The sequence below is a fragment of the Gossypium arboreum genome, chromosome 7 (assembly GCF_025698485.1).
Source record: "Gossypium arboreum isolate Shixiya-1 chromosome 7, ASM2569848v2, whole genome shotgun sequence".
Lineage (NCBI taxonomy): Eukaryota > Viridiplantae > Streptophyta > Magnoliopsida > Malvales > Malvaceae > Gossypium > Gossypium arboreum.
Window position 1 is genome coordinate 5899283 of NC_069076.1, and position 22602 is coordinate 5921884.

The 22602-nt window shown below is 30.7% G+C and overlaps 2 protein-coding genes and 1 long non-coding RNA gene across 3 annotated transcripts; 2 read left to right on the top strand and 1 right to left on the bottom strand.

Annotated features, from left to right (window-relative positions):
• The first annotated feature begins 4590 nt into the window (after positions 1-4590).
• Positions 4591-5751, top strand: LOC108482495 (transcription factor IBH1-like). The gene has a single exon (XM_017785633.2). The coding sequence runs from the start codon at positions 4959-4961 to the stop codon at positions 5454-5456; it is 498 nt and encodes a 165-aa protein (XP_017641122.1). The 5' UTR covers positions 4591-4958; the 3' UTR covers positions 5457-5751.
• A 6932-nt stretch (positions 5752-12683) lies between these two features.
• On the bottom strand, positions 12684-16566 carry LOC108458970 (probable sodium/metabolite cotransporter BASS3, chloroplastic). Its single transcript, XM_017758375.2, has 5 exons — positions 15959-16566; positions 15174-15269; positions 14752-15058; positions 14411-14658; positions 12684-13377 (listed from the first exon to the last, which is right to left on the bottom strand). Exons 1-5 carry the CDS (start codon positions 16339-16341, stop codon positions 13107-13109), a joined length of 1305 nt encoding a protein of 434 aa, XP_017613864.1. The 5' UTR covers positions 16342-16566; the 3' UTR covers positions 12684-13106.
• A 2196-nt stretch (positions 16567-18762) lies between these two features.
• Positions 18763-22320, top strand: LOC108470522 (uncharacterized). Its single transcript, XR_008285844.1, has 3 exons — positions 18763-18993; positions 19508-21412; positions 21826-22320. It is a non-coding gene; the product is annotated as an uncharacterized LOC108470522 (long non-coding RNA).
• Positions 22321-22602: the final 282 nt, after the last annotated feature.

Genomic DNA, 22602 nt, shown 5'->3' on the forward strand with positions numbered 1-22602 from the left:
TAACCTTTATAACTAAGTCCATACGACATCGTTTTGACCTAAACTCATAGGTCTTAAAATGGCATCATTTTGAGTCTATGACCCTCAACTCGTGCCTTGACACGACCCTGGGAGGATCCGCGCTTTTCATAGTTTTGAGGGTTATTTGTTCAACCAGTCCTTTTGCTTTTTACCTGTTTTCTTATTAAATTCTTTATTTTTTTTAGCCCGATAATTTTGATTCTATTACATTTTAGCCCTTTGTGATATTGTGCATATAGGGTAGTTGGAATATTCTCCAATTTAGCCCCTGTATTGTTTACGTGCATTACAATGTGGTCCTTTTGTTTTCGTTTTGTTGCAAATTATTCCTAGAATCTTGTTTAAACTCTGATTTAGTCCTTTTTGTATTTGTTTTTTTATTTAAACCCAAAATTTATTTATTTTTCAAATTTAATCCTTGGGTTATGCGATTTTGATATTTTTATTATTGATTTATTTATTTAGTGTTTTTTTTAAAAATCAAATGTTTTAATAATACTCTTTTTATTTAATATCACTTTTATCTTAAATATTTCTTACATGCAGCTCCTTTTATATCCCTTAGTTGTCCATCCATTCGTCTACCATACTCTAAAATTTAGATCTTATTACTTCTATTTCGAAATATTCATGCTTAATATTATATATTTAACTTACTTACTCATTCATTGATTATTATATATGTTAATTTGTAAGACTTTCGTTATTTCACTCATGTTCAAACATTTTTATGTGACATTTTATATTATGCATTTTGTTTCATTGCTTTATTTATTTATCGTGACTCTTTTATTAATGTTGAATTTATTTTTGTAATCACATCATTTTATCACAATATTTTTAAACGTATATCTTTTAAATATTTCGTTAACATTTATTCAAATTCGTAAAGGAAAATTTTGAAAATAAGTGATGTTTCACGTTTACCCAAAATTTTCTTTTATAAATTGCCAATTATAAATATCATAAGCAACAAGGTTTATTGTAATGTTAACTGTAATAGTCAATACCATTGACACTTTGACAGCCATATAAAAACAATTGTCCCAACATATTTCATTATTAATGTTTTCTAAAGTAAATAATTGTTTTTTTTCATTAAACTTTTTAATATCGTTGTATGTTATTGTATTTTATTTTATATTAACTCATATTTAAATATTTTATTGTATTTAGATTTAAATTATATTAAAATTTTTAAACAATAGTTGGTAATAAATAAATAAAATTATTCTTAAATTCACATATATTAGTCTTAAAACATTAGTCTAAAATTTTCATTAAAAGTTAAATAGTTTTATATATAAAACATATATTACTATATAAGAAAATCACATCACATTAAAGCAAATCAAATCAAAGTCGTTAATTTGCTTCCTCTTTCCTCACAAATATTTTAATTGATCATCTCTCGTGACTTGAAATCCTAGCTAGTAGTTAGATTGGTCCAAGTACCTACTCGAACTAACCCTCTTCTTGGTTACGGAGGTGAACGTGAAGCAAACCCTAGACACCCAAAGCAAAAACAAAAAAACCTAGCCATCATCCGGATCCTCTTCCTCCCCCTTAGCTTTTGCTGAAACCATAGGTTTATGTGGGGGCGAATGTAGGCCGTGTTGTTTGAGTTATCCATCCCTCTCACACGTACGCACCTTAATTTATTTGAAGGATTGAGTGAGGCTAATGATATATATTAAATTAAAAGGAGACAATGATATAATAAAAGAAGAAGAAGAAGAAGAAGAAGAAAAAACTTGATGAAATTAAATTGAAAGTTACAATGAGTTCCAAGTTGTCATGAACAGAAATCAAGCTTGCAAGTTGTCACTTTCCTCACACATGTATGCACCCACTTGATTGTGGTCCAGCGAAAACCATCATCCTTTACCCCTCATCATCAATGGATACATACACACACATTTTTAGATATTGATGAGATTGCTAGAATTCCAATTCGCATAATGGTTGAGTTTTTGATTACTTTATAAGATGATAAAAGCCCTACCTTCTCTCTTATTTAATGAAAGTAGATTTCATATATATTAAAGTCTCTACATTCTTCCTAGTGATAAAGAAAGTTGCCCCTTTTTTCTTCCTTCCTTCTTCCTCTTCATCTTTATCCTCTATGTGTGTGTGTGTGTGTATGTATATATGCTTGTTTCAAGTACAAAACTGTAATTTATTTTCATAACAATTTATCTGCTGTAAACCTTATTAAATTGTTGTTTCAAGTATAACTTTTTGTTAGGGTTAGTTGCATTAATCGAATAAGAAGAAGAGAAAGGAAGAAAATATAACATACAGTGGAGAATGGTGGGAGGGGACCATACACTATAGCTAGCTTAGAGTTTGATCCTCTCTCATGCTCTTTAGAAGTTTCAATATCATTACTTATTTTAAAAACTATTATAATTGATATATCATAATCATCCTAAGATGGTATTTAAGAAAAATAAAAATATCTTTTTAATTTAGGTGCGAAATTCAATTTTTGAATATTTCAAATAATAATCTTATTATACATACAGAATATATAGTCAATAAAGATTTTTTCTAAAAGAGATATACTAAATTTTTAATTTTATTTTTGTGTTAAAATTTTCACCACCAATATATCAAATAAATTATTCATATATATATATATTGATACATTACAATCTACATTAACAAAGCTTAAAAGCTGGTTATTGGGGTGCCAAACAAAAAGTTTAGCCATGGATCCTTGTTGACTAAGAAAGTTATATTTGATACTATATAAATATATATATTATTGGTATATTAGATGCGAAATTCATAAATAAGAGGATAATATGTTGTAGTGTAAGCGTATTAGAACCCACATCCTTTTACATTGATAACAATGTTTATACCAATCGAACTAAAACGTAATCGAAACTTAAATCCTAATTAAATAAAAAAAATTTTAAACCCCATATCTTAAAAAATCCCCTAGATGATATAAGTGGATAAAATTAAAATCAAATCAAAAGAAAATTACATCCTTTTTGAATGAATAGGTATTTTCCCAATTGAAAAACAACAAGAGCACCATAACAACTATAATTAACAACAAAAATAATAATTTTGATTGAATGGTCAAACATCTTTATGGAAGAAAAAAGAAGCTTTATAGTTAATGAGGACAAATTTGAGTTTTCATTTCCTTCAATCGATGAATGGAATATTGAGAAATATATAGTGAAGAAACTGATTTATCATTATGATAATTTATCTCTTTGTGTTTTATTTGAGTCTTGTTGCTGCTACCGACAAAACATCACTCCATGTCCATAGCCCACCAACAATCCAACGTAAAAGCAAATTAAGGCATTCAAACTTATAATTACTAGAGTTAAACAAAAATGCTAGGTTTTGGGTAAAAAAATATTTGGTAAAGTTGAAATAATGAATGTGATGATGTTTTGGATTTCAATATTATGATTCTCGTATTTTATAGACTTATCAATATAAATACCTTTAAAATAATATTTGTTGTTGTATAAAACGAATGGGTTTTGGGTAATTTTACAATTGAGTTGTGATCTGGTTAATGAATGACACTAACTCAGTCAAACACATTATAATATTGCGTTAAAATATTTTCTTAAAAATTATTTAATAATAAATATAGATGGAGGGTAACAAATTTGTATCTTAATACTATGGAACGTGTTCAATCCTTGGGTTTGTAATTTTAATTGTTTTATTTGAAGATGATATAAAAATAAGAAAAGACAAAATGTTATTATAATAATATTAATTATAATTTAAAAGAATTTCATAACCGAGTTAGTGACTCGATTAAGAGTGACACCAACTCCTTAAATGTAAGTATATAGGTATAAATTAACTACTAATGTGGAATTAAAATGTTATCCAATGATTAAATTTGAGATCGGTGTGAATTGACGACTTGAACATATGTATTTTTGTTATTTAACCGTAATCAAATGTAAGGTAAAATAATTATATTAAATTTTAATAGCGATAAAAATTAATTATTACAAGTATTGAATGAAATAACTAGCAAAATGTAAATGAACTATCTTGTGTTTTTTTCAGAAAAAGTTAAATATAGAATGAGACTCATGGTGTGTTTAGTTGGATGAAAAAGTAGTGGAATGAAGAATACATATCCTCTACCCCTTTTGATGCCCCTCCAACCATTTTATCTCTTCAATTTTCCGTTCTTCCACTTTTCTTTCCACTACTAAACAAAATTTGCAATCAAATTTAAATTTAACATAAAAAAAAAATTAAGTTATGAAATGAAAAATAAGTAGGGAGAAGAGAGAACATTAAATATTAAACAAAATAAATGGAGGGGAGAGGGAAGAGGAAAGGAAACAAGAGAGGCCCCCACAATCCAAGTGGGAAAATGGAACCATGTGCGCTCATATGGTGGTTGGCTATTTCAGCCCCCACTTCACTCGCTTTTCTCACCTCTATTACCCAATCTGATAACGAAAGCAAAGGCCTTCAATTCTATTACTTTTTTTTTTTTTTTATAATTTATTTTATTATCTCATAACTCGTATTATTAATTCAATAAAAACTTAAAGAATAATAAATTGGTATATATCCAAATCAAAGGTTGATTCCCAAGTCTCCTTCCTCTTTACTACACCTCCCATTTCCAATCCCTTGCTTTTTCTTAATTCTGGTCACATGTTTTTGTTCTTATAAGTCCCCTAACCACATCTTTGTCTTTCTTTCTTCCTGTCTGGTTGGTCTGTTTAGATACTGTGTCAGAGACTTAGTCAGCTTTTGTCCCTGCGAACCAACCGTGTCTGAACCACTTCTCTTCCATCCCTTAAAAGGGCAATACCCTTATTAGATATTTGCTTGATCTCATAACCCAACACCCCCAAAAAAGAACCCTAATTTGTTATCAACTTTCATATCTCAATAAATCATATAGTATATCCCCCCTCCCCATGAATAACCCTCACCACCTGAACCCTACTTCTCTAAAATCCAGGTTCACCACGAGGTTCCTCCGGGCCCTGACTAAAATCCGTGCTCAAAAACCTATCTCCTCGTCTTCTCCCACAGAGATCTTCCGACGGTATCGAAGGATCAAGGTTGCAGCTGACAAGTCCATGGCTTACTCCGTTAGGTCGAGGAGAATTTGGAGTAAGGCAATGCTTTGGAAGCTTCGAAGCCGATCTTATCGTCGTCAAGACCCTTGTTCAGGCAGAAGATCTGGGAAGACTAATCAAGCCATCATGAAAAAATCAAGTAACGAGAATACTACAACAAGAAGGGAAGATGGGGTTGGGTTTGTTGAAGAGGCAGATGAACTAAGACAGCTTGTTCCAGGTGGTGAAACCATGAATTTATGCAACTTGTTGGATGAGACTGCACATTACATAAAGTGTCTTACCACCCAGGTACAGGTGATGAAAAAAATTGCAGATTTCTACTCTTTCTGAGTAATTATATATAAATATATTCTTATCACTTCAATATATATAAAATAAATCCAAGGAACATAATTTAAAAAAAAAAAAGAGAAGGAAATTTGGTCTATACAGAGATGGGTGAGTATTTTATTTCTGTAGAAAGCATATATAGATATATAGCCAGCTGAAACAGTTCTTAAACTTTCATGGTCAGTAGTACTAAGTGAAGAAACTTGCAAAATCTGTGTCATGGTATTTTAAAGTATTTGTACAGTTAAAGTTGGTGATTTCTATTCCTAAATATATGCATCTATTTTACATACAATTTGGAGTCATTTCCTGTTAACTGAGTGATTCTTTTATTACCCTTTCTTGTTCTTGGGTGTCTAAAGCTTTTGGTTGATCAATTATCATTTTCCACCTCTCTCTCTCTCTCTCTCTCTTTCTCTCTAATTTTAATTGTTTTTAGTTATATTATTATATTGGAAGATATCAAGGTGAGAAAATTGTAGTTTAAGAGTATCTTTATATATAAAATTATCAACCACACAAAATTAAACAAGGATTATTATCCATTAAACAATGCCAAGACTCAATAAATAAACACACTCCAAAGCAGAATGTTTTTTCTTCCCAATAATGCCAAAACAATCAATCATAATCAATAATTCTTAAATTTTTGTCAAGAATATATATATATGTGTGTGTATTCCTTTGCTTTAACACTGATTAACTATTCAGCTAATGCCTTATCAATCTTAATAGCATGCATATTATTATTATTACAAAATAGCAGCCTCTCATTTCCACTTAACTATCGAATCTTATATATAGTATATTTTAGTTGCTGTGTGAGTTGTAAATTTTGATACTTTAAAGTTTAAACCCTAATGCTTGTCAACCATATTTTTCTTTTTCTTTTTTTATTTTTATTTTTCAATTAATAAAGTAATTACCTTTATAGAAGAAGCTTTCATGCTCAAATCCTCCATTTCCCACCTTCAGTATTAACCAGAACTTGTTCAAACTTCAATGTGGTGTATAATATATACAGTGTAGGGTTAACTAGCTTTTAAAGCTAATTTTTTTTATAAAAATATTAAATCTATAACTCATCAATGGCTGGCTAGATGTATATTGAAATATCTAATTATTAAGGATCTAATATTGCTTTAAAGAACTGTAAGATGGTATAGCTTTTATTTTTTTTCCTTTTCACAAAAGAAATTCAGATTATATTTATGCTAAAATTAATCATGGTCTGTAAAAAACTTGTAAAATGAAAGCTAAATTGATAATCAAAGTTATAAAGGGTATAAATTATTATGTAAAATATTTGAGCCAAAATATGATACTGTTTTTGCATACAAAAATTTAATTTTAAATAGAAAGGTTGTACATATAGAACTTTGTATGTTAATCTAATGATCGTCTCAAGTGTGATTTGAGTTCGAGTCGTGCTAATTGTGTTGTTGGATTAGAGCTTTTTTGATGAACTACTAGCAAAATCTGAATCTCTCTGAAATCATGTAAATTATATACTATAATCTATTAAAATAATTCACTCAAATCTTAGCATTAGCTTAATTACTCCCTTACTATTTAAGTTTGAATCTATAGCTAGCATATAGAAATTAATTAAGTGATTTATTTTGAGTATATATTAGTTTGAATCTATAGCTAGCATATAGAAATTAATTAAGTGATTTATTTTGAGTATATATTATTATTTTTCTTTTTATTTTATTTTTTGAGTATATGCACTGTCATGTAATATACAAGCATGCTTTGAATGCTAGTGAGTAGAAAAAATAGTCTATTGCATTGGTTTTGGTCATTCGTCGAATAGAGAAGGGATTGTATGAAACTATGATTCTATCTCATCCTTATTTCTTTCCAATAGGAGAATGACAAATTAGATTTTTTCTCTTGGTTCTCAGCTTTTTTATTGGAAAGGGATGATGATCATATGGAATCATAATTTCATTCAATTCTTTCTCTTGTGGATTAACCTTCTTGATTAAAGGTAACTTATCACAATGTCAATAAATTAAAGGATGAAGGAATAAGAAATAATTAATGGTTTTATTTGAAAACCCAACTCTATTGATTATTATTCCAAAAAAAAAATATTGATTATCAGATTAAGTAAAGACTTGTTTGGTTAATTAGCTACTAATGTAATGATAAATTATTTGTTATCATCGAATCTCAAGTTTAAATCTAGACAACTCATTCTTATACCCTTAAGTAAAAAATGTATAAAATTTTTCATGAACTGAGTCGAGTCTAAATTTCTTTTATTCCTTTTACTATGCTCAACATTCATAAGTAAAAATACTTTTAAATTAATAATAAGGAGTAGCATTAGACTTACAGAGATGTTGAATAACAACATAATATAAATACAAGTATTGATGACATACCAAACTTTGATACCATACCCTGCTTGAAGGGGGCATTTAAATTAACCCAAATTTAATTAGCATTGATTGAATATTTCTTAAGGATTACTATAAGGTTTTTTCCAATTAGCACATCAATGATGGGTGGGTTTCTCTAATTACTAAAAAACTTTGATGTGGGCAACATAACATTCTTTCAAAGTATTGTAGAAGTTAGTGGTTCCTCAAGCAAAGTAGGTAGTTTATGTTTACATGAGAAGGGGATCCATTAGGTATTTATGAAATACATTAAAAGAATATTTCTTTGATTTAATTTCTGTTTTATTTCTTAACAAATTTATAGGTTTTTTCTTTAATAAATTACTCCATGTATGCATGATTTTAATGTACTTTTCATTTTCATTTATGGTTCTTAAAAGGGTAAACTACACAATTGGTCATACAACTTTCATAAGTTTTTTATTTTAGGCATTGAAAATAAAAAATTATAAATTGGACACTACCGTTAACAATCATTTTCATTTAGTTACCCAACTCTAAACATTTTTATTTTAGTCACTCATTTTCTCTTTCTGAAAGTTTATTTTCTTATTTTACTTTTTAAAATTAATTTTAAATTTTTTCTAGTAAAAGGAAATTTTGATGTTTTATAGGGAATTACTTAGGTTTTTATAGGAAAATTTTAAATTTTACAGGAAAAACTATTTTATCTTTTAATTTCCTTAATTAATTTTTTAGAATTAATTTTAATTTTATTTCCAGTAAAAGGGAGAAACATGGTATTTTACAAGGATTTATCTAGATTTTTATAGGAAAATCAATTTATCTTTTTAATTTCCTTTGTTTTTAGAATTAATTTTATTTTTCCTAATAAAACAAAAAATATATAGGGTTTATAGAAAATTAATTAGATTTTTTTTAGGAAAAACTATTTTATTTTTAATTTCCTTTATTTATTTTCATTTTTAGAACTAATGTATAGATTTTTCCCATAAAAGGAAAAAACTTGGGTGTCTTCAACGAAACACATAGGTTTTTACATAATTTTTTTATTACTAAAAATCGAGTTACAAGGAAAATCTTGGGTTCATCTTCATGGCCAAATAGCTTAATTTCTTATAAAAAAATGTTTTTGGGAAAAAAATAAAAGGTTAAAATGTACTAGAAGTCCTTATACTTTTCAAAAATTGGGGATTTAGTCCCTATACTTTTATTTCATGGAATTTAGTCTCTCTACTTTTCATATTTCAAAAATATCCTTTTTGTTAAATTTAAGTTAATTACAAAGTCATTTTTTTAATTATAAGGCTACGAAGTGAGTATTTCTTTTATTTAAGAAATGTCACAGCAACAAATTTAACAAAAGAAAAATTTGAAATCTGAAAAGTAAAGAGACTAAATTCCATGAAATAAAAGTATAGGGACTAAATTCCTACTTTTTGAAAAGTACAGGGATTTCTGGCACATTTTAGCCAAAATAAAATTAATATTTTTAAAAGCAAATGAGTGACCAAAATAAAACTTATTAAAGTTAGGTGACTAAGATGAGTATACAATAACATTGAATTAATGAAAGTAACGAAAATAAAAATGGTTGTTAACAACAATGCACAATATGCAATTTTTATTTTATTTTTGATACCCAAAATGAAAACTTATGAAAATTAGGCAACCAATTTTATAGACTATGGTTTATCTTTTAAAATTCATTTTCTAGATGTTAATTTTATTTTATCAATTTTATCAACATAACTAAGTTTTGTCTATCTAGTGAAAAAAAAAGGTAAATAAGTAAATGTGAATGAATTTTTTTATCTAAAATTTATCATAAAGATATTTTCATATCATTAATGTGACATCCGTCTATTTATATTATATTTAAGTGGCCAATTGAATTGACGTCATAGGTAAATGTTATTATAAGTGTGTTTTGCCCTTTACACAAAATAAATTTAGAAAAACACCATACAAGGTAAGATTTTAACCTAAGACGTTATAATATTCAAAAGTCAACTTTACCGTTTCAATCAAAACTTCATTTATTTTTACATATTTTTCTTTAATATTGTGCATATGCTTTAATCTAATATTATATTAAATTTCTAACATAGTTTACTTAATGAATGAATTTGTTCCTTCTCCATAAAAAAGAAGAATTATTTTATTAAAAAAGTGTTCTTACTTTTAGTTTAAAAATGGTTTCATGCATAAAAAAACCAAAGAATAAGGGTTTATTTTATTAAAAAGGGGAGGAAGCATAATTAAATGTAAATATGGAAATTAACTAATTAATTTAATATATTTTTATATAATTGAGAGTAGAGAGTGGATTACTAGAAATTAAATGTAAATCCTCATACTGTAGTTGTGATGGTGACAAATAATTTAATACATTTGACATGGAAGAACTTAGAAACCTTAATCAACAACAATTATTCATAAAAGTGAGTGATGTATGTATGTTATTAGCTAGCTTTTCTATAGATTTCTTGATCTCTATGTATAGGGTAGAATATTTTAATTTTACAAGGATGATTCCTTTTTTATTTTTTATTTACTATATTTTAAATGAAACTTGTCATCATGTATTTGTAAAGATAATGTATGAAATTAATGTTTTAAAATATAATATGAATTGGAAAAATTTTATATAGGAAAATAATAAAGATATCAAACATATCTTATCCAACTCTAATTTTTCTTTATATTTCGGATTCTAAAATATATAAGGATTAATTATAGAATTTAACTTAAATTTTCTGTTTGAATTGATGATTTAACGTGCCACAACAGCTTACTGTTACGCCATTAATGACAATTAACACTAAGTGACTAGGGTCAGTGTTTGATCGAATCGAATCAAATGAAAAAATTTCGAGTTAATCGAGCTGACGAATCTTATTTTATCATCCTAGCTCGATTTGAAATTTTCTCGAATTGAGTTGAGTAAGATGGAATTCGAGTCAAATGAATCGAATATACTTGTTCGAGTTAAATTAAAAAAATGATTTTGAGTCCTTGTAATCACTGTCACCCAACGTAATCAAATTCGTCCACCGTAATCAAATTTGTTATTGACTTTCATCCCCTCGTAATTTATTTATTAATCTTTTATATACAGGTTAGTTTCTTTACTTGCTTATCTTGACTATTGTCACTATGTATTTTGAAATTAAAAATATATTAAATGTAAAAATGTTATTTTTCAATAAAAGTTATCTTAAAAATAAAATGTGAAATTGATACAAACATAAAATTTTAACATGAATATTTTATAGCATCATCTATAATTAAATTTTAACAAAAAATTATAAAGATTCAATATGATTAAACAATTCAATAATATAAATAGCATAAAATGTGAAAGTTAATTTAATAATATAAATAGTAGATATAAATAAAAAATTATAAAAATAAAATTATTACAATTTAGTTTTAGAAATTTTTGTTGGATGATTTTAATTTTGATTTTGGGTAAAATGTGAAATGTAAAAGTTTTGGAGAAAATAAAAAGTTTTGGGAGTTGAGGGAGTAAAATTTAGGGGGTATTAAAAAATTGGGGGATGGGTTTGGGGTAAAATGGGGGTGGGATGGGAGGAAAGTAAAAGTTTTGGAGGGAAAGTGGGAGGGAGTAAAAGTTTTGAGGGAAAGTAAAGAGGTTTGAGAGTTTAGGATAAAAAGGTAAAATATTATAATTTGTTATTCAGTTTATTTGAATTATTTGAGTCATTCAAATTTAAAAATCAAACTCGATTCGAATATGAAATTCGAAAAAAATTCAAGTTGACTTGATTAATTCGAATAACTCAATTCGTTTGACTTGAAATTCTAATTTTTTTCGATTTTTTAGAGTCAAATCGAGTTTTGCTCACCCTTATCAGTGACTAAAATATTACAATACAATAATAGAAGTGACTAAAACGTAACATTTCAAACATAAATGACTATTTTGGTAGTTTACCCATTTTTATACAACAACTGTTAACCTTGCTCGACCTTGTGTCCCGTTTTATTTGGGAAGATAGCAATATGATGAAAGCTTTGTAATGATCAAAGGAAGAAGCAAATACTTACCAGACTACAAGATTGCCACCTCTGCAAGCGCCATACCTTAGTTTCCGATCTGACATTTACCCTAAGATACAGTGCGTTATAATAAAAACACCAATGAAGAAAATGCATGCCACTCATAATATCTAATCATCTAAACAGGTTTTTTGGTAAAGAGAAGGAATATATGTACATGTAAATCTTGGAATCGTTGTGTCTTTTCATTACCAGCAACCCCGTGGCGGAATTGGTGGCAAAAGTCACTGAAAACTGGATTTGTCTGGTGCATATTCCTTATTATGGAATGTGATATGACCAAAAATAAAATTCATGGAAGAATAAAAGAGAAGATGGGTACAGGGATTGATCTTTCTAGATCAACAAATCGGAAGGAATATTTTGAACAGCTTAACAAAACAATCATGTCCATGCAATGCGCATATAAAGTAAACAAAGACAAGGATATATGTCAAACTCATGACCAAATCAACTCGTCTTTTTCCATGAAAACATGGGTTGAAGGTCGGTAGAATGAAATCGCAATCTTGTAGCCCATAATTGCGGTACGAAATTGGAATATTTTTCCATGCTAGGGTCCACCATATATACATATTCCCTTTTGCTTTACTCAAATCCTCCAAAGGCCAAGGCTTTAACCAGGTGTTGGACAAATGTAGCTTGGTAAAAAACTTCTTTTCAAACATCATAACCTGCACTTTGATAGTTAATCTTTGGGGCTGTGGATTGATTGAATGGAAAAGTTCAAGGATGGAAAGAAAGAGCAAAAAAATGTGGAAGGAAATAAATTTTGAATGTACTTGATAGAGAAGAAAAATGATAGCATATCTAACTATATTTTGTTATTCATATGCATCTTTCTTTCTATTTTTTTCATCTTTCTAATTTTTTTCCCACCTTACTAAGTAAAACCTAAGAGCATCAGAATGCACATCTAACGACATTTTGTTATATATATGCATCTTTATCTACAGTATACATATGTTAGCGACTTTCAGGTGAAGCTCGAGAAAACACTTTTTCAAACTATAATAACTGAACCCCCTAGGTAGTGTCATTTTTCTCTGCTCTGATTTCGGTACTGTACAGCATCTTCACTTTTGACAAGCTTGTGCTCGACAGCCACTGCTGTTTTATTGCGAGGAGGAACATGTTCATGTGAGGATCAGTTAAAAAACATGACCATCTCTCTCTCTGAATATTAAAGCTAACTTGATTCATTCCTTAAAGATGTCCAATGTGTTTTGAAAGCAGAGCCAGTGTTAGGGATGAGTTGAGATGGTAGGTCTCTAATACGGAAACCATTGCCCCAGAAAGAGGCAAGAGAAAGACCCATAATAGCCATGGCGACGACAGAGCATGCAGGTGGAACTGCTTGACTACTGCTCCCAAGAAACTGGGTTGCAAGGAGACCTGCCATGGTGGAGCTTTGCATTCCAGTGCACAATGAAACTGTCCGACTAACTTCTTCTCTTTGTCTGCACATTAATAGCATGGTATCAGTCTATCAGAAGAACCGAATTAAATCAGCCAGTAAAACCCAAAAATACTAGTCAGATCATCCTGTATATAAATTGTAATCAGCATATGAAAAATCTTTTGCAAATCACTCTTCATTTCAAGCATTCCCCTATAGACAGTACTTGTAAGTGGAAAAACAAAATGCTTAAAATTGCAACGAGATTCAGGAGACAAACAATTAGAGGAAGGTTCAAGAAAACCGGGGAACATTGAATACTTGAAACGGCAACTCCTCTGCCTGATTAGTACACATTTCTTATTTAGGTTAAAAACAAAGTACCTCAGAGGTCAAAAGAAAACTTGAAAAGGCATAAAGCAGGCAGATAAGAAAAGATTCCAGGGCTACCAAAAAAGGTATTATTTACCATGCTCCAATAATCATGATGTGGTGATGTACTAAATGTTCTACTATGCCTGATCAAAGCCATTCCTCCACTAGAAGTTTATGAATTTCTTATGCTTCCGCAAAGTCAGAAAATTTAAACTCTTATGAGGGAATAGATATCATAGATGATAATCGGATGGGAAAAAATATTGTGGATTGTGGTCACAGCTCATATTTTGGTTTTAAAGGTGATATTTTCTATCCTAACACTCTTGTCAATCTATATTTTATGATCATGGTATCATAACCACAAGGATGGATAGGTTAGCATACAGAATTCCAATTTTGTCCCAAACCCTGTATAACAAATGACCTGCAACTGTTATATTCTGATTCTGACCTGTTATTTCTCAGGAAAAAAAAAGCTTGATTTGGCAAAAGAAAAAGAAGCACGTTATCTATAGAGGCCAAACTACGGGAAAGACCACAATCTGATATAGAAAAATAATATCACCATCCTTACAGAGGACTTATCTCAAGTTCTAGTAAGTGTTAAGCCCCTAGTCTTCTGTCACGTAAACCAGGAGATATAAATGCTTAAAGCATAAGACCAAGCAGGACTATTTCTAACATACATCAGACGTAGTACACAAGTTCTAAATTACCTGAAAGCAGGAACTTTTGAGATCCAATATCCCACAGCAAATGCCACAGCATGAAATGTCAAAACAGGAAGAACCAACTGAAGACCCTCTTTAGATAAAATTTGACTCCTATTCAATGCAAGAGGGCTACCAATGCACAAGGAAGTACAGATCATTGCAACAAAGGGCATCACAGGTTGAAGGATAGTGACGACTGGTTTTGCATAGGTATTGAGCACAAGCCCAATAGTGATAGGAACAAGAACAACCTAACAAGAAAAACCAAGCAAAACATTTTACATTTCACCAAGAAACAAGAATGCTTACTTGAGAATATTATATATGTTGAATCACCACATTACCTGTAAAATCGACTTCGACATAGCAACAGCATCAACCGGAACGACAGACCCTATGAGAAGGCCGGTTAAAAGAGGGGTGACTATCACTGATGCAATGGTGGTAAAGCTAGTGAGAAGTATACTCACTGCCACATCTCCTTTGCTCAAAAAGCTAGCATAGCTAGACAGTTGAGCCCCTGCAACACAAGATGTGAGGATAAAGCCTGCATAGAATGTCGGAGACAAACAAAATGCATTTGCAACTAAAACCCCAAGTGCCGGTTTGAGCAAATACTGTGCAATAAATCCAACAGATAGCGGTAAAGGTCTGCAATGAAACAAAATCATAAAAAGGAGCACCTTTCAAATTGGGCAAACAAAATAGCATAATTAGCCGCCATATGAAACTGCACATGATACAAAGAGAAATGAGATACTTTTACCTTTTGAATGCAAGTGTGAAATCATCAAATGAAAGTCTAATTCCAATGGACAACATGATCCCACCAAGTGCAGGAGCATACAAGTCCTTAGATACCCTACATGAAAAATCGTGTTTTATAATTGTTTTTCTTCCTTAAAAAAACTAATGGAAAAGAAAACCGTTGTAGTCATACAAAAGAAGGAGCAAATATAACAATCTAAGAACTGTTCTCTCTCCTAATATATTAAATTAAAAAATGTCCAAGGGGTATCAATTTTCATTTGTTATTTCCTGAATCTTCCTCAATTGTGTAACAAACCATTGACATTTCAGGTTCAAAAACAGAGCTTTGAAGATAAAAACAAATAGAATATAAAAAGGGGAAGGGAAAAGATATCAGAAACAGTAAACTACAAAGCTTGAAGGAAACAGAAAAACTAGTCAACTAAAAGCCAACATGAGTGAACATTTAAAACTCACAAAAAGCCAGAAACTGATATAAGTGACCACCATATATAAATAAATAACGAAATATCATTTTTCTCGTAGAACTGATAATTAAAGTAATCAGCTTCAACTATTTATAATAGATTTCCAAAAGGAATCAATTTAAGAATTAAAAAAAAAAACTATTTGGGATCAAAGAAATACAACTAAAATCTACAGAGCAAAGTAAAAACTGAATTTCCACATACAAAAAAAAAAAAAAACGAAAACCCAGAAAGAATTAAGAATTTGATTATTCAAAAACTGATTAAGATGCAAAAAATAAAATAAAAGGAATAACCAAATAAAGAAGTTTACCAGGTGAAAGTGGAAGGTTGAACAAGAGCAGCAACAGCGGTAATAGCGACAACAAAAGGAAGCATTGCTGACAAAACCTGAGACAAATCAACCTTTTTAGATACTTGGGTAGCGCCACCACCTGCGTTACTTCCAAACGAAAGTCTCCGCGACCCAACTCTCCGGACATACGGCGTCGTCGAACAGGCAAATACAAACAACCCTCCTCTAGTACTTTTAGTAATTTGACAGTAACCCTTCCTCCCACTCAGCTTCAATCCATATCTCGAATAAAAACAACAAACTGGCGACGTCGCCGGTTTGGGAGAGATCGAGAGCTTCTTGGCTTTCGAAGTGAAGGCGCTTGTGGTGGGGAGAGAAAGATAGGGAGTAAGTGAGATCATTTTTATCGTATTCGGCAGGGAATTGAAGTTGCTTTTGCCTTCCTTTTGCCGGCGCCGGAGAGAAGGGTGGCCGGCAGCAAAGGTATTAGCAGTGGTGGAAACGAAATGAGAGGAGGTGAAGGGAGATAAAGGGATATATATGTTTCTTAGGGAAGTTCCACAGTAGTTGATAGGACAGTTTAAGTTGGTTGTATTCTAATTTTCATCTGTCAGGAAATGGACGGTAATGGTAAGGTTGACAACCCGTGTGAAGGTCTTTCAAGGATATTTGCAACGCGTATCCTTTACTTATAACATATTTCTATCATCTACCCTAGAATAACAACAATTTGTCACCTAAGCTGTAGGTTATTCTGGAGATTTTATATCTGGCTACTTGACTAATTCACAAAGGACGTCTCATGGAGGTCAATTGATTAAATGGGGCTCATTTGACCTACTTGAATTGGCCTGATTCGTAGAATGTGGGAAGAAGCTCATCTACTTAAAGTCTTGATGACCCAGTGAAGCACTTAGGAAAAATTAAGACTAGCATGGTAGATATGAAAACTAATCTTATAAGAAAGATTTGTAATCTTATAATATTTGGTTTTGCAATCTTAGAGGATTGTGTAAATCCCATAAAAATCTTAATTTTAGATAGGTTTTAATCTCAATCGTCGATGTAAGTAAACTATACTGTTGGATCTGGGGGACCTCAATTATAAATATAGGTTTTCCCCCTCATTTGTGATCATTCAGTTGTAATCCTTCAAAGTAATAAAATACTTTTGAGAGCATTTACTCAAACACTTGACATGCTTTTTCTTTATTATAGCTTTTCTGTTATTTCATTATCTTTAAGTTGCTTCCGCTTTATTTTTGATGCCTTGGAGAATTTCATTTGTGAGTTCTCACTTTGCAAGAGTTAGGTTGACTTATGCAAATTTGAAATCAAGAAATCGTCTAAGGTCGTACGGTTTACCAGATTTAAGTTCTAGTCACGTGACACTAGTGGAAGCTATTTCAAGTTTGTTCCCTAATACAGAGGTAAGGAATTGTGTAAGACATTTTTACAAAAATTTCAAGAACAATGTAAATCACAAAAGGAATGCCTTGAAAAATGCTTTGTGGAAAGTTGCTAGCTCAAATGATGTGTAGAATTTGAAGAATTTGGGGTTGAGTCAAAGCCGCTGTCAACTACAACTTTTAATTAGTTAAAGCAAAAAGATCCTTCTTAGTGGTCTAGGGCATACATCTCCACCAAGATAAAATGTGGCATGCTCTTTGACAACCTATGCAAGTGCTTCAACAAGGTATGATTTGGTTCTGGTATTTGCAATTCTATCTTAACTGACACTATTTATGAGATTATACTATTAGTAACTATTTATTAATTACTTCTTTTCATTTTAGATTATTTTGGAAGGTAGAGATAAATCAATTTTGACCATGATGAAGATCATCAAAACAAAGATTGAGAAGATTGGTAAACAAAAAAGATGTTGTTGAGAAATACTTTGGACCTTTGTGTCCTAAGATCTATAGGAAGTTTGAACAAATTGTCATACATGCCAATAAGTAAATGAGTGAAACTTACCCTTCATTCGTTATCTATTTCCTTTAATGATTCTATATTTAGGGCTTACATTAAATTTAATACCTATTTTTCATATATGTAGGTGTTGGCCTACTTATGTTAGTAATGATAAGTATGAGATTAAATGTGGATCAAGCCACAAGTGTCACAAGGCTAGAATAATCTGCGGCCCGTGACATAAGCATGTAGTTGATACAGGGTCCCATTCATGTTCATACAGAAAATGGGACCTATTTGGTATTCTATGAGCCCATGTTGTAAACTGCATACAAATGGATAGAGTGCGACCAAAAAACTATGTCCACTATTGCTACACAATGAATACTAAACTCAAAATATACTCCAGCCTAATTAAACTTGTCAAATGTAGTATTTCCTAAACCTTAATCCTATTATATTGGTTCTTGTGTTGTTAATATCTTTTTACTTTTTGTGTGCAGGTACAATGTAATGGGAACATGTCCCTAGTATGGAACTTATTCTACCTTCTGCATTAAGAAGGTCTCCAAGAAAACATTTTAAAGAAAAAAAAAGGAAAGAAGTTGATAAAGCCACCAATAGTGGTCTAAATGTCACATCTCGAAATTGGGTCTAAAATTTTTCAAGGTAATTTTAGAATTTTGGCTCAAGATGAATTCAAAAATTCAGAAATGTAGTAACCCAAAAATGTCTTCTTCCATGGCTTTTTGAAAACTAAATCAATTTGTGAATATAATGTAGTAAAGACCTTTAATTTTGAAAAGAAGACTATTTTGTAAAAGGTTTTAATTTAAAAGTAGCTTTAAAGCAAATAAACCAAGTTTTAAAATTAGCCCATTTATCCCCTTTCACCCTAATAGTGACGTGAAAAAAAAAAAGAGAGACTCCCCTTCTTGCCATCAGTTGAATCCCTAAAACCCCGTTCACCGATTTTGATTCTCAAAACTCTAATATCTTTGATTTTTACCATCTTCCAAACACCAAATCTTTTCTTAAGTAAAAAAGAAACATCAAGAACACCATTAAAGCCATTGTCATTCAACTTGTGAGTTTTCTTAGATTTATACCAATCGTTTGTTTTTCCCTTAATCAAGGTAACGTTTTGATTTCATAATACTTTTTAATGTAATCTAGCCATTTAAATCGAGTTTTAAGCTATTGAATCAAAGGTTTTGTGTAGAAGTCGAGATTTGGGTCATTAATGGTAAAATCTAGGAGTTTGAATGAAGCTATTGAATCAAAGTGTTTTTTAAATTGTTTTGATGTGATAGAACGTTTTCAAACTCTCCTTAAAGTTTCGTTAAAGAATTCAAAGATTTTGTTGAGTTTCATTAAAAATTGCCATATATGTCAAATTTTTGGAACCATGAATCTGAGCAGTTTTGTAAGGTTTGAAGGTTGAGAATTATTCTTAGATGAGTAATTAAATGATTGGAATTGATTTTAAGCAATGAGAATGAGTGGAGAGTAAAGTATTTGGGTTTCGAGTATGTTAGTCGAAAATTTCAATTTCAAGAGGAACTAGCTTAGACTAGTGTTTTTGCTTGTTGAGATGTGTTTATAGCTGTAAATTAATTGTGTTTGCTGTGTGGTCTATTTTGGGTGAAGATTCGGAACTGTTGGAGCCTTCGACGAGCAAGGCGAAATGAAAGGAAAAGTTAATTGAACTTTCGACGACTAGGCGAAAGCGCGAACAGTAATTGTTTGGAATCTTTGCTTATAGACACGATTTATAGTGTTAAATTGGAACTTAGGAGTAGCCTAAACCTCTATCCTAAGTTCTAAGTGTAAGCTTAATTACTCTTCTCATTTTATATTGCTAAATTTGTGATTATGTGATGTAAATTGAGTAATGTAATGTATTCAAGTGATATGCAACATATGTTGTGTTATTTCTTGTGAAATATATGAATTGTGAGCATGTAAACATGCCAAGTAAATGTGATGATGTTGTGTTATAATGTAAATGTGTAATGAAAGTGTGTAGAAAATGGTAAGTAAAAATGTGTATAATTATTGATATTTTGGCCTTGCGATCTTTTGAGACCGTTGATATAGTTGGCATGTCATAGGATTTTGTGAGTACTCACCTTTGTGTTATGATTTTGGGGCATTAAGGCTCGGGACAGTTTGGAGAGATAAGGGAATGTGAGCTAAGCTCTATTCATCGGGATATGTTGGTGTGTTGGAGAGAGTTAGTTTAATGCTACACTTTTGGGATATGTTTTTTTTGGTGTGTTGGAGATTTGTGTATCTAATGTGTGGTGATAGAGCCCACTTTTATGTTTCGTAGTCTCAAGTTGAAAATTTATCGAACAGTGAATTATGTATGAAATGCATTGCATGTATAACTATGTAAATACAATGTTAGATGTATTAGTAAGTGATGCATAAATAGGTTAATTTGGCACTCTAGTTAAACACTGTTGAGAATGTTTCTCTTGCGGTTTTCGTTTAACATATGATATTGTGTGTATTTGTAGTAATCTTATACATTTACTGAGCTTGTTAAACTCACACACTCCATTCTAAACCATTGTATATAATTAGCGTTGCTGTGTATTCCAAGGAAGTGATCCAAGTTAGGCTTAGTAAATTGAGTAGGTGATATTATTATTCTTTGAACTGTTGAAATAAATACAATATGGATAGAGATATTAACTGGTTATTATTATGTTATTGTTGGATTAGTATGATTATGAATTTCTAAAAATTTTGCTTGGAAATTATTAATATCTTTTAATTGTTATTACCATGCTTTGGAATGTTAAGGTAAAGATATTGTGTTGGACTGTGTATTGGGTGAATTTGGTGCTTGAAGCTGTGATGATTAATGCATGTTAGAATAGAAATATGTTGAGCATGTTTTATACTCTGTTTTATTGCGTTTTTTGTGAATATGAGTAGAGGTACTGATACTTGGACATAAATATCGATACCTCAGAGTTGAATTGTATTTTCGTGAAGTCAGTAGCTTAATTTGGAATCGATACACAAACACAAGTATTGATACTCAGGGTGAAAATATCGATACCTTTGCCCATGTATTGATAAAATGCTTTCGTTTAAAATTTGACAGAATGCTAGTTTCTTGTCGATTTTCTTGCTAATATCGATACTTATCTCCAAAATATTGATACACACGATTGAGTATTGATACCTACGTGATATTCTTTGGAAATTTGCTAAATGGTTCCTAAGCATGCTTTAAATTGCTTCTAGGGTTGATTAAAGTATGTTAAGTCATTTTTAATGTTGCCTAGGGTGTTTTAGACGTAAAACTTCTGTAAATGTTTGGATGTCACGATTATTGTACACAATTGGGACTATGTGAATATGTATGAATTGTGATGTTTGATGTAGCGTCCTGTTATTCAGGCTCGGCCACTAGGTCGAGTATAGGGTCTTACACTAAAGTGAGCAAAATAGGGTATAAAGAAAACTACACAACATGTGGTAAACCCTGCCATGATATAAGGATTTGCAAGGGGGTGGTATGGGGTTAACAAAAAGGTAATGTTCTTAACTCCAAATACTTATCACTTATATGTTTTTAAATTAGAAATATTATCATATTTGCTTCTTTATAGGTAAGAAGGTCCACATCATCATCCCAGCAACCCCAGACTCTAACCCATTAACCCTAGCATCTAACCCATCAAGGCTAGTTTCAACCTTCAATCCTATAACCCCAACCTTTTAGCTAACAAAGCTCAAACCCTACTCAACATCCAAGGCTTAAATTACCATTTAGGAGGATGAAACCTATTGGTCCACCTTTTACAATTAGATGGATGCCAAGCTAAGTGATAAGCTATAAAAGTAACATATTTTAATCCAATTCTTAATGCGTTTTTAGATGATTAATTATGCAAATTAGTGAATTTGATGCTCCTAATTTTTTAAATTAATGTTTCTATACTTAGGAAAGCATTTGGGAGCAAAAAACGAGTCAAAATCGAACAAATAGAGTTGTTTTCAGGAGCCACATGACCTGGGCATTTCCACACGGGCTGGACACACACCTGTGTGAGCCACACGGGCTAGAGACAAGCCAATGTTTAGCCCGTGTTGATATTGCATCTTGCTTCCCAAATACGCAAAAGAAACTCAATTTTTAGTTTTTCTGAGCATTCTAAAATCTATAAATACCAACTAGAAGAAGACATAAGGAGCGATAAAAGAAGATCGAAGAAAATACTCGAAGAACACCATCAAAATCAACTTGGAAGTGGATCCCCATCAAGATTGAAGATTTCCTTTTAATTTCTTTCGAAGTTTTATTGAGTTTCTTTATGTCTTGTAGTTATTCTGACTTTGAGATGTTTCTATTTAGGATTATGAACTAATTCCCTGGATACCTAGGGAGGATGAAACCTATGATGAATCCTTTTATCTAATGTCTATTTTTACGCGATAAATACTTGAATCTTGTTCTCAATTATGTATGTTTATTTCTTGTTTTAGTAGTTTTTGGATATTAATTCATGTTTAATGTGCTTAATTTAGTGGAGAAAAAATTCATCTTTAAGAGTAGATCTAGCATAATTGAGTGGTGTTACATGCAATCCTAGAAATAGGACGACATAAATCTACCGATTAGAGTCAAATCTAATAGGGGAATCCATAGATCAAGTTAATGTGACGATAGAGGTTTTAATTAGAAAAAGATTTCAATTAATCAACCTGGAGTCAGTTGTTCT

Coding starts and splice junctions, on each gene's coding strand:
- LOC108482495 (XM_017785633.2), top strand. CDS start 4,959: ATGAATAACCCTCACCACCTGAACCCTACTTCTCTAAAATCCAGGTTC.
- LOC108458970 (XM_017758375.2), bottom strand. CDS start 16,341: ATGATCTCACTTACTCCCTATCTTTCTCTCCCCACCACAAGCGCCTTC. Junction 15,270..15,958: donor CAACCTTCCACTTTCACCTG/GTAAACTTCTTT, acceptor TTTTTCATGTAG/GGTATCTAAGGACTTGTATG. Junction 15,059..15,173: donor TTCACACTTGCATTCAAAAG/GTAAAAGTATCT, acceptor GTTTCATTGCAG/ACCTTTACCGCTATCTGTTG.